The sequence below is a fragment of the Dendropsophus ebraccatus genome, chromosome 1 (genome assembly GCF_027789765.1).
Source record: "Dendropsophus ebraccatus isolate aDenEbr1 chromosome 1, aDenEbr1.pat, whole genome shotgun sequence".
In the NCBI taxonomy this organism is placed as follows: domain Eukaryota; kingdom Metazoa; phylum Chordata; class Amphibia; order Anura; family Hylidae; genus Dendropsophus; species Dendropsophus ebraccatus.
In genome coordinates this window covers 121151780-121164757 of record NC_091454.1, presented here as the reverse complement: position 1 = coordinate 121164757, position 12978 = coordinate 121151780, and the positions used below count along the sequence as shown (strand labels likewise).

The 12978-nt window shown below is 40.7% G+C and overlaps 1 protein-coding gene across 2 annotated transcripts in view; it reads right to left on the bottom strand.

The window, feature by feature from the left end:
• The window catches only part of PHTF2 (putative homeodomain transcription factor 2), a 91502-nt gene that overhangs the window by 34844 nt on the left and 43680 nt on the right, over nt 1–12978 (bottom strand). For both annotated transcript variants that reach the window (XM_069978143.1, XM_069978153.1), the window contains exon 3: nt 6923–6979. In XM_069978143.1, coding sequence (XP_069834244.1) covers nt 6923–6979 — 57 coding nt within the window. The remainder of the gene's footprint in view (nt 1–6922; nt 6980–12978) is intronic.

The following is a 12978-nucleotide window of genomic DNA, read 5'->3' as shown; positions in this document are numbered from 1 at the left end:
TGCAAAAAGGGTAAAGCATGTAGACAGGCCTTCTACTAGCAGAAGACAGCCATAAATAGTCCATTACATTTATGACTTCCCTTAAATAAGGTAATCTCTACAGCAGTAGCAGCGACAGAACACACTAATAGACTTGCAAATTCATCCTTAAATCCTTTCATCTCAAACTGTACTAAACTGCATGTCTGCCAACATTTTTTTATTAAAAAAAAACTAAATATACACACTCATTGACAAAAAAAAAATACCACCTTAAGTTGTTGGAATCAAATGAAACTGTTTGATTGTAATGATGATATATGTAAGTGACTACATTTATTAGAGTGAAAGGATGCACAAACACACACACACATATGTGTGTGTGTGTGTGTGTGTGTGTGTGTGTGTGTGTTTATAACATTAGAGTGGAAGGATATATTTATTAGGATAAGGAGGCTCTAGTATCCCATTGGGTCATGTCTAGCATGAATATAAGATAAGATACGAATGGACATGGAGGCATAGAGATTCTGCATGGCATCCAGTGGCACATTTGCCCACAGATTGTAGGCTGCCAAAACTGACTCACTCTCAATGCTCAATTGGCGTGGGCAAAAGGAAATAATTAGTCTAAATGACCATCCTGCTTCTCTCAGTCCAATGATGCATCCCCTATTAAAACCTGTCAGGCAGGCTAAATGTCTGAGTGTGTCCCAGAGGCATTTCTAGCAGTTAATGATCTCTCACCAAGAGGTACACTACCCAAAAGTAGTCTTTGCCAGCATTTTTTTATAGGGCAGCAGGGGAAGCACTTTTATGCCCTCTTGTGATAAGAACCAGTGTCTAATTAGATCATTTACTTATCTGCCTGAGACTAAAGTGATACTGTCACTGTTACTCTCTTCCGCACCATCCACAAGCTTAGATGCTGCACATTCAATTTATACCTGTAGAACACTTGTCTGTTTTCTTTCTGCTCTAAAATCGCTTCATTTCATCAGTGCGCAGGGGCACCTAGGTGCAGGCTTCATCGCAGTTAGGCACTATAACCACCTGGAAGACAGAACCTAACTGCCACAGTCAATATAGGAGAGATGACCCCACTGCCATGACGCCCCATCTAAGTGTCACTGTTCATCGATAAAATGAAGCAATTTTAAAGCAGAAAGAAGACAGAGACGTGTTATCAGGCGTATTTTGAATGTGCAGCATCTAAGCCTGTGGATGGTGTGGAGAACTGCACATAGAGTAAGGGGGTGACAATACAACTTTAAGGCCTAACTACACCAAACAATTATCAGCCGATAATCGTTTGGTGTAATAGAACATGTTAAAAGGCCAGCTTATATGCACAATGTCGGCTGAGATCAGTTGATAAGCATAATGTCGGCTAATCATGGTCTTTTAACAGGTTGAAATGGCCTGATCATGTCAGAGATGATCTGCTGCTTGTCACTTCATGTAATAGGAGCAGCGTCAGCAGACAGTTGCTGGCTTCAATGGGCTGCCCAGATCTAAGGATCCCTCCCCCAGCTCCTCACAGTCCCTCCCCGCTCGCTGTCTGTGGGTAATAGCACAGACAGCGAGCAGGGAACGAGGAGGAAGCGAGCGCTGACCTGAAAGGTTGACGATCACTTCCTCCTCAATATCTTGCTATGTAATACGGCCTTTGACTGCAGTAATCTGATATTTCTGAGTGCGTTATTTTTTATTTATTTTTTTGTCAATGAGTTTATGTAACAATATATAACCACAGAATGAAAAATTCTATTACAACAAATGAACAGTATTGATATTTCTGCAATGGTCACATCTGTTATACATAAACCTGAGCAAGCATATAGCTGCATGTCATCAGAAATCCTTCATAAACATCATGCAATGTGGAGGAAAACACATGCTGCGACAACTTTGTTAGTCCCAAAGAGACTAATAATGTGGACATTCATTTGTAATGTGCATGGTAACTACAGTTAGTAGGGCTTAAAGGTAATGAATCAGTAATCTTTATATAGATCATTCTACAGGGAGGGGACGCTGAGTTGTAAGCAGCAGCTACTGTGTGCATCTCTGTTCTCTATGCATCTATATACTCGTGCCACCTCTCAATGTACTCCTGTCTGTGTTGGTAATAAGGACATTGCTGGGAAATTATCTATACAGAACAGGAAGTTATATCTTAATTTTAGGCCTAGTGACCAGAATGGAAACCACAGGATTTCAGGATTATTTAAAACTAGACAGTAAAATAGAAATTAGTTAAAAATTTTTTTTATCAAAAACACTAAACATAAAAACGTAATTTAGATAAGGAGGTAATTTTCTGATGACACATTCCCTTTAAAATAATTTGATATCTGTAACCAGGTCAGATCACCTATATCAGAGGTATCCAATGTGTAAGCCAGGAGCCCAAATGTACCGATCAGTAAGGTAGATCTGTCATGAATGGAACACAATTGTAATGGGTGTGCTACTTGTAAGCAAGGTGAAATTCTGAATCAGAAATTTGGAACAATGGTGTTCCCAATATCTGGAGTCCAGTCTGAAACATAGGTTGGGGACCTCTAAGCTAGATGACATTCACCTCTTGTTTTAAACAAGCAATCTGGCTACTGGATTAAGAATTGTTACTGTAGTCTAACATGCAGTTATTAAAAAAAAAGAAGACTTTAATACATTCCCAGAAGAATTCACACATATCATCAAACTGAAGACAGTGTTAGGGTCATAGAAATACAATAATAGGTTTACAGTTATTACTGTATTGGAGAAGTACTGTAATAGTGATACAAGTGACCAAGTCATTTCCGTTAGACACCACAAAATTCACACTGTGCATTTAGACTTACCAATCTAATGAACTGTATACAATCATAAAAAATTATCTTAGGTTAGAAGCTTCATTGCAATTGCTTTAACCACTATTTATGATACTTATAAATATGTCCATGGACCCTGAAGAGGCCCACTCATGTGCAGCAAACTGTGATGTACTGACGCTGTTGAAATCATGTATACATATAAATAGAAATATATGTGGTGAAATCACAAGTACTACCACACTAAACTGGCTGCACTCTAAAGATATTAGATGACCGACATCTGAATTGTCATTCTTGATTTGTCCACACAGGTAGTTGCTCTGGATGAGAACAAGATGGCGGAAAGATCCCTTTCTTGCACTCAGCCATGTCCCTGTCCCTGTCTTGCACTCAGCCCTGAGCTAGGTTTCTAGGTTTCTGCTGATGAAGTAATGATGCAATGAATTAGAACATACCACTTGGTGCACATCTGTCACTTGCCAGGAACAATTTGCTATGTATCGGCAATGACTACGGGAATATAACACGGAAAGTTGACTTTCCAACAGATCTGTGACTAAAGAAGCATGGACCGACCACAATAGTATAAACTGTCCTTATGAGTGTCTCAAATCTCCAGTGTATGGCCTTTTTACCCATCCTTTTTTCAACCAAAACCAGGAGTGGGTTTAAAACAACAAAACTGTGAAAATTGTTCTATTATAAATTTGCCCTCTTTGTACCAATCCTGATTTTGGTTGAAAAAATGCTGACCAAAAGTGTAAATGCGTGTGAACATAGCCATACTGCGGTAGGCATAAATATATAATTACATTTAGAGGTGTGTTTCTTCATAATAAAGGGCAAAAGTAAGTGACACAAACTCACTTATTCTGCCTGCTAGAATTAAGTCCTGCTAGTTAAATTTTTTTGCCTATGTATCGCACACTAATTACTACTATTTCTGTAGTGTCATCTGTTTCATCTAAGCTCAGCTGCATATACACAATTCCTGGCTGCAGCTGGGTCAAGCACCCACTACTTAGACCACCAGAAAACTGCATGGCTTTGAGTACCAGGAAGTGGTCTGTGGTGGTGGAAGTGGTGCGGAGATTAGACTCTGTCCCCTCCCTTAAGTGGCATCATGGAAATAGTAGGCAGAATCAGTATACCAGGGTATACCAAGTACCAGGTATACCACAGTATACCAAGATTGCAGACAACCTAGAACGAGTATAAACAAGATTATCTAATCACCTGTTTTAGCATGTGCTGAATTAGAAAAAGCAAAAAAAAAAAAAATGAAATAAACTTCTGGACTGCTACGTAAGAACATAACAAACGTAAATGTTTATCAGTCAGCATTTATCAAATATGCTTTAATCAGCATAATGCATCAGTATAGACCTATCTTTCTTCATGACATAACCTATTTAAGAGTAGAATGATGGCAAAAACTTTATGGGGGCACAACATGACAAAATGTGAAAAAAAGAAAAGGGTCTGACGGTTAGAGCTTCTCTCTGCTGCTTGCAGAGACTGTGAAGGTCTTAACACCCAGTTTTGCAAAATGATAGGAACGCTTAAAAGGGGCTGTAAACTGAGCAGAAAAGGTTGTATCTGGTCTGCTCCCTGATGCTCACTTGCTCTTTTCTATGGTGTCCAAAGTGTAGCTTCCAAAAGGAAGGAGGGAAGGGGAGGAGGGGGGAAGGACATCGGACAGCTACTAGACATTAGGGATGTCACAATACCAGAATTCGAGTTCGATACTCATACCGGCTTATTAAGTTTGATTATAAATATTTTGACACTAAATAAAGTTTGGGGGAAAAAAAAACATTTAAGGCCGGGTTCACACTGAGCAAAACTAGCAAAATCGTCCGCCGCGGAATGCTGTTAGCCTCCCTCTCATAATGAGAGTCTATGGGAGGCACGCGCTGCTGTTCTCACAGCGTCTCTCCACCCTTAAGAATGAACATGTTCATTCTTCAGCACGGGGAGAGCAGCACCACGCGCCTCCCATAGACTTACATTATGAGAGGGAGGCTAACGGCATTCAGCGGTGGACAATTCCACTAGTTTTGCTCGGTGTGAACCCGGCCTAAAAATTCAAATATAATGCCCTTTACTCAGCCTTCGGATAAGATGCCCCTTTGTATCATATTTTTATTTATGTGACTTTTTGATCACTTTTTTTTTGTTACAATTTAGAGTTTGGACAATTACGCATGCAATGATGCCGAACATGTTTCTTTTTTTCTTATTATGAAACTTAATTTTTAAAAACTTTTTTTTTTTTTCCCCACTTTTTAATTCCCCTCTACCTCCCAATGTACCTACCATGGGAGTTGTAATGCACAAGGAGGAATGCTGGGAGTTGTGCACGAGGAGGAATGCTGGGAGTTATAGTGCACAAGGAGAAATGCTGGGAGTTGTAGTGCACAAGGAGGAATGATGGAAGTTGTAGTGCACAAGGAGGTATGCTGGGAGTTGCAGTATGCTCTGAATACAGCTGGGTAGGCAGTCAGCGGGTGACAAATTTGCACTAATATTTTGAGTTACTTAATATGGTATGAGGAGCCGGGTTACATATCCTCAGTGAAATGAAAACTCCCCTGCAGATATGTAACCCCATAGACCTTCACACTACTTGAATTCGCAGCGGATTTCGCTGCAAACTCGCAGTGTGAAATCCGCTGTGAATCCGGTACGTGTGAAAGTACCAGAAAGATCTATATACTGTGGGCACAGAGTGTAAGAGAACTGCTTTCAATACCCATGGGCCCAAAGTTACTAAAGTCCTCTTATTCTTTTATATTACAAACATAGAATAGTCCTATCAGGCTCATGGATAAATATGGCTTATCTGTAGTCTGTCTAGTTTAACCCTTTAAGGGCGGAGCCAGTTCTCATTTTTGCGCTTTCGCTTTTTTCTCATCATGTTTAAAAGGCCACTGTGCTTGCATATTTCCCCCTACAGACCCACATGAGCACTATTTTTTGCGACACCAATTATACTTAGCAAATACAGACTTAATTTGTTTATAAAATATGCTGAAAAAAAACAGAAAAAAATTATATGTGCAGTGAAATTTGAAAAAAAGGTGCAATTCCTTTTATTTTGAGGGGTTTCGTATTTACGCGGTTCGCCCTATGGTACAACTGACGTGTTATCTATGTTCCCTTAAGTCAGAACGATTACAACGATATGTAATTTGTATAACTTGTATATTATTTAATGGCTTTTAAAAAATTTAAACCTTTTAAAGAAAACTAAATGTGTTTAAAATCGTTCTATTCCCATCCTTATAACGCTTTTATTGTTTGGTCTATGGGGCTGTGTGAGATGTCATTTTTTGCTTCGCGATCTGTCCTTTCTTTTGGTACCTTGTTTGCATATATGCGACTTTTTGATCACTTTTTATTAATTTTTTTCTGGATTTAATGTAAAGAAAAATGCGTGATTTTGCACTTTGGCGTTTTTTGCGTATACGCCGTTTAACCGGGCGAGATCATGAATGTAATCATTTATTAGTTCGGGTGATTACGCACGCGGCGATACCAAATATGTTTATTTTTTTATTTATTTTTATTTATAAAATGGGAAAAGAGGGGTAATTCAAACTTTTATTAGGGGAGGGGATTTCTTATTAATAAAAACACTTTTTTTTTCCCCACATACAGTAGTTAGAAGCCCCCTGGGGGACTTCTATATAGACAGCCCTGCTCTTCCATTGAGATCAATGCTGTGTATATAATAGAGCACTGATCCATCAGATCAGTGCTCTAGTATAATGATCTGCTGCAGACCATCTGAATGGATTGCCGAAACGGGATCAGCATCATTCCGACGCTGAGCCCCGGCCGGCTCATTACAACGGATCTCCACTCTGCAATCGCATCGCTGGGGGGGGGGGGGGGCCTCAACTAGACACCAGGGACAGGGGGCACATATACATACTATTCAAATGCAGCTGTCAGCTTTGACAGCTGCATTTAAATAGTTAATTAGCCGTCCGCAGCGGCTAATACCCGCAGTCCCTGGGTACACATAGCAACCGAGGACCGCGGGCTGCGGAGAGGGCTCACACCAGTCAAGAAATAGAAGTAGACTCTGAAATAGGAAACAGTAAATTTACCTTTATTTCCCTTTGTTCCACAGATTTCTCCCATATTTGCTGGTCATAAGCTCCAATCTGGGGAAAAAATGCATTTGAAAGTCAAGTCTCTTTTTCAGAGGTGAAAATAAATAACACTGGCAACATTATTCTAAACACCCTTATTGCATATGGTTTAATGGATATAATAAAGTATAGGACATACATAGTGAATGAAAAGGGTCATTTTGCAACAACATAAGTCACATAAATAAAGCATTATAATGAGAGGGCTGTAAAATATAAAATCTACACCTGAGAGTTGCCATTAGATTATCATTAGCTACATAAAACTTTAGGCTATGTTCATACTTTGTAAGAGACCGGCCGGGTCACGGAATGGCCGGTCCCTGCTAAGATCATCTCAGTTGTGTCCCCATAGGACACAATAAAGCAAGCGGCCTCCGCCGCTCGCTTCATTGTGTGAACTGACAGGGTTTCCTGCGGCCGCAATTAAGTGAAAACTGACATGTCATTTCTGTGCGGCCCGGCGTGGGATCCCGGCCGGAGCGTATACGATGGGTCGTCTTATACGCCGAAAAATACGGTATACATTTTGTGTAGGGTTTAGACACGTTGAACACCATCCGTTCAAATCCTGCTAAAAATCAAGTTAGCAAGGCCACTGGCATGCCCATGACAACGCCTGGTTTCTGTTTGTACCATTAGCCATTAAAGGCCGGGTTCACACTGAGCAAAACTAGCAGAATTCCCGTTAGCCTCCCTCTCATAATGTGAGTCTATGGGAGGCGCGCGCTGCTGTTCTCACAGCGTCTCTCCGCGCTGAAGAATGAACATGTTCATTCTTCAGCGCGGACAGAGCAGGAGCGCGCGTCTCCCATAGACTCCCATTATTAGGGAGGCAAACGGCATTCCGCTGAGGACAATTCCGCCGTGGAATTCCGCTAGTTTTGCTCAGTGTGAACCCGGCCTTTAAATTTTAAAGTATTGTTGAAAACACAGTAAATCGCTAACAGCTGAGTAAATGAAACCTCATCAATAGAACTGGCCAATAGTGACTGGTGGCAAGCTGGTACCCATCCTGACATTAAATTGTTCAATAACCTCCAGCACAACCCCTATTGCTATAAAAGGCTGTTACAAAGGCAACTGTTGTAAACAAAAAATAATAATTACCAGATAAAGACAGATGTCAGTCATAAAAAAAAAAGAAAATGCACACATATTTCTATGTCTGGCTGGGCTTTGGCCCTTTATATAAAGAGAGAAGCAATATGTGTTACCATCCAGCCAGGATTACACACACACTCAGGATACATACTGTATATCCTTCCTTAAACATTATGTGAAATACGCCTTATGAATACTCGTTTTAGGTTACTAGAGAGAAGTGCAAGGGTCTGAACCATAAGAAATAATGGATCTAACAAATGTCAGGATACCTTTTTTGTAAGACTTACATGAAAACCACTGCTAAAATTGCCATCTGTGCCACTGCAATACCCTCCAAGCTGACCTCCCATTTATATTACTTGACGGTGGTTCCTCGTTTTGCAGCACTGACACTTCTAAATTAGTCACAGCAGATCTATTGGACTACCTGTCATAGTGCTACTGTGCAAATATTCTCTTTATCCTGCCACAAAGTCTATCATTCGAACTGGTAACAGAAATAAGGATACAAGTAATCAGTTTGGTAAACAACAATAGTAAAAGGATAAATGTTGAGTCTAATGCACTAAATGGTGAAATCAGACCATGTGTAGGCTACAAATGACATTAACCCCTTAAAGCGACTCTGTACCCACAATCTGACCCCCCCCCCCCCCCCCCCCTCCAACCACTTGTACCTTCAGATAGCTGCTTTAGATCCATGATCTGTCCTGGGGTCCATTCGTCAGGTGATGCAGTTAATGTCCTAAAAAACTACTTTTAAACTTGCAGCCCTGTGCCCAACAGGCGTGGCTTAGAGTATCTGTGCCCTAACTTTGCACCACCCCTCTGTCCCTCCTCCCCACCCTCTTTATCATTAGGAATGCCACTGGAACATTTTCTCCATGCTGAACATTGCACAGGTGCCTTAACAATCCAGCCCATGTGCCAAGCTGACACAGGTGGGAAATAGGAGACAATCTGTCAGGAGCATTCCTAATGATGAGGAGGGCGAGGAGGAGGTGCCAGCCTAATGCATACACAATCTAGGCCACGGCCGTTGGGAACGGGGCTGCAAGTTTAAAAGTTGTTTTTTTAGGACAATAACTGCATCACCTGCTGAACGGACCCCAGGACAGATCTTGGATTAAAAGCAGCTATCCGAAGGTACAGAGTTGCTTTAACCCCTTAAAGACGAGACCAATTTTGATTTTAGCGGTTTCGTTTTTTTCCTCCTTGTGCTTAAAAGGCCATAGCAGTTGCATTTTTTTCACCTAGAAACCCAAATGAGCCCTTATTTTTTGCGCCACTAATTGTACTTTGCAATGACAGGCTGCATGTTTTCAGAAATTACACTGCAAAAAGAATTGGACCCCCCGCCCCACCCCCCAAAAAAACCCCCACTGCATTCTTTTTATTTGCGGGCTTTTGGTTTTTACGCCATTCACCCTGGGGTAAAAATGTCTTATTATGTTCCTCAAGTCGTTACGATTACAACGATATGTAGCATGTATAACTTATTTAATTTGATGGCTTGTAAAAAATTCAAACCATTGTTAACAAATATATGTTCCTTAAAATCGCTCCATTCCCATGCTTTTAGCGCTTTTATCCTTTGGTCTATGGGTGTGCGAGGTGTCATTTTTTTTTTGTGTACTTTCTATCGGTACCTTGATTGCGCATATGTGACTTTTTGATCGCTTTTTATTGCAATTTTTCGGGATTTGATGTGATCAAAAATCATCAATTTTGTCCTATGGTAGGTTTTCACACTTACGCCGTTTACCGTACCAGATCAGGAATGTAGTAATTTTATAGTTCAGGCGATTACGCACGCGGCGATACCAAATATGTTTGTTTATTTTTTTTTTTTTTATTTATAAAATATAAAAAAGGGGGGTGATTCAGACTTTTATTAAGGGAGGGGATTTTTTATTGATGTACAAAACAGCCAAGTGCCGCTTGCTGCAGAGAGGACACAGTGGATTTTGTCCCTAAGGACCAGGACAATTTTCATTTTTGAGTTTTCGCTTTCTTCCTTGCTTTCTAAGAGCCATAGAGCTTTAATTTCACCCCCTACAGGGCTGGTTGGTGCATCATTTCTTGCGCCACAATATCTAGTTTTTATTAGTATCATATCTTTGAATATCTTCGAAATCATTTTTCTTTTTTTTCTGATAATGTGACGAAAAAAAATCTGCACTCCTGGTGCTTGTTTCCCCTTTTCCTTTACGTTGTTCACTGTAATGCATTATGCATTATTAGATGGAACAATTGTGCATGCTACGATATATAATATGTTTGTCTATTTTTAGGTGTTTTACACATAAAATGGTAAAGGGGGGGGTCATTTTAACTTTTATTGGGGGAGGGGCTATGTTATTTTAAAAAAGGGTTTTTTTTGTTTTTTTTTTCACTTTTTAAGTCCCCCTAGGGGATTATTACATGCAATGATTAAACGTCATACACTGTCCAATGCTATACCACTGCAAAGCACTGATCAGGGTTATCTGCGATCTTCACTTAGAGCATGTCTGTGGCAGAATATGTGAAGATCACTGAGCTGACTTTATGGAGGTAAGTGTTAGACCTCCAGCAGTCAATTAAAACAATCCCAATCGGACAGTGAGAGGAGGGTTAATGGCCGTAGCAACGGCCCATCATTAACAGTGAGGACTTGGCTGCTATGAAGCAAGTTTAGCTTCATAGTTCTATAGCCAGGGAGGGCATACATCTGATGTTAAGGAGTTAATGCATAGCTTATATTATGATAAAATGGCCATTTAAAAGAAAACTTAAATGACCTAAAATAAGAAAAATCATACTACTACTACTACTACCTACTACTACTTATTGTTGATGTAGTTACTAGACATAGAAGCACAGGCGTACAGCTCTTCTGTCTGATTATTTATAAGGATTAGCTAGAAAACCCATTTGCACTGAGATAGTCAGGGTTTGCTTAACAGAGACCCAGACTGTCAGACACCACCCATGTAAATGATCAGTAGTAGATCATTTTATCTTTCACTATTTGCATAGCAGAAATCTAAGGGTCCTATTCCACGGGCTGAGCAGGGCCCTATCAACGATGTAAACGAGCGCCGATCTGCTAGATTGGCGATCGTTTACTGGGCCTATTCCATGGCCCGACATCATTATCGATGTCCCTTCAGCCCTTGCAGCATACATTACCTAGCAGGGCTTCTCCTCCGCTCAGTCTTCCTCCCCGAGTCCCGCGGTCACGGCCAGTGATTGGCTGAGAGGTCTGACAGCTCAGTCAGGCTGCACCGAAGCTGATGCTGCGCCACGGGACCCGGGAAGGAAGACAGAGCGGAGGAGAAGCCCTGCTAGGTAATGTATGCTGCTGCTTCTTAAATTGTTGGTCGCCCGCCGCGCACCGCTATTCCATGAAGCGATGCGCGGTGGGTGACCAATGAGCATAATTGGGCATAAATAAACGATCAGCCGATGACATGATCATCGGCTGATAATTTTTTCTATTCCACCGAGCGATAATCGGCCAAATCGGGCCGATTATCGCTCCGTGAAATAGGAACCTAAAGGAGGAAGTATAATAATACTACCAAGCCTTTGAGGAGCATTTTATCAAGAAACTTGCATGCAAAAGAAGGAAACAAAGGAGGAGAATTGTGGCATAAATGGCAGCCAATGTAGTACAAACTAAGTGCCAAATTTACTACATATTGTAAGCTTTTTTTAGCTTTACTTTACAGTTTTGAAAAGAAAAAAAGTGCCTAGAAAATGGAGCAACACGTGCGTACATCTATCTACACACAGTATTACAGGCTACACCAAAAAAGCAATCCATCATCCTTATAGTAAACAGTGATGACTCATCTGAAACAAACACATCATTAAGGAATTTAAAAAAAAATGTATAGACATATCCACAGAGTAACTTAAATTTGGTTCCATGTTCCAAGCTTTAATAAGATTTCATAGTAAACAATAAGTCATGTCAAGTGTTATAAATCCTGTAATATGGGCACATTTTAGAATCATAGAAATGACCATAATAACTTGAAGATTTATAGCTGCCATACTCTACATTCAGAGCATTAAAGTGCACCTCCACTGTTCTGCAGGACTCAGTCATTTCTCAAAAAAACAGTAGAGGCATACTGGAAAACAAATGGATTAAGAGTCTGATCAGCCAGTGTATTTGTAAAGGAGATGGCTGAACGTACAGTATAAAGTTGGGTTGTATGTACAAAAAGGTATTACCAAGAAAGTATCACTAAGGGTGCATTCACACAGGACATATCGCAGCAGAAATTGAGTTTTGCAGTGAGATCCGCTACGATGTAAGGTCCTAGCAATACGCTGCAATACGTCCTGTGTGAAGGCACCCTAAGACTGCATGCAAACGTCCGTATGTCACAGAGAACTCTTGAAAACCTTATGGTTGTGTCTTTTAAAATGCGCCTGGTGCCTTTGTTAGAGCAAAAAATTATCTGTAGCAGCCAAGTCAAACTAGTGTGGCCTAAAGTGTCTTTGCCCCAGGTCTGTGATGCCTCTCCTTTCTTCCTCCCCACCCTCCTCATTATTAGGACCGCCCCAAGGCAGGATCTCTATTCATCACTTGTCTAAACTGCACCTGAGCTGTAGTGACCCAGGTGCAGTTTAGACAAGCGAGAAATAGAAATCCTGCCTAGGGTTATTCCTAATGATGAGGAGGGTGGGGAGGAAGAAAGGAGAGGCATTACAGACCTGGGGCAAAGACACTGTAGGCACGCCTCATTGACTCACCTGCTACAGATTAAAATAATTTTTTGTTCTAACCAAAGCACTGGCCACAACTTAAAAGACATGACCAGTAAGGATTTACTCTCAAACGTATATGGTACTAGCGGTTTGGTGTATTGGTGGATACAGAGGGGTGGTGTCACAAAGCAAAGAAA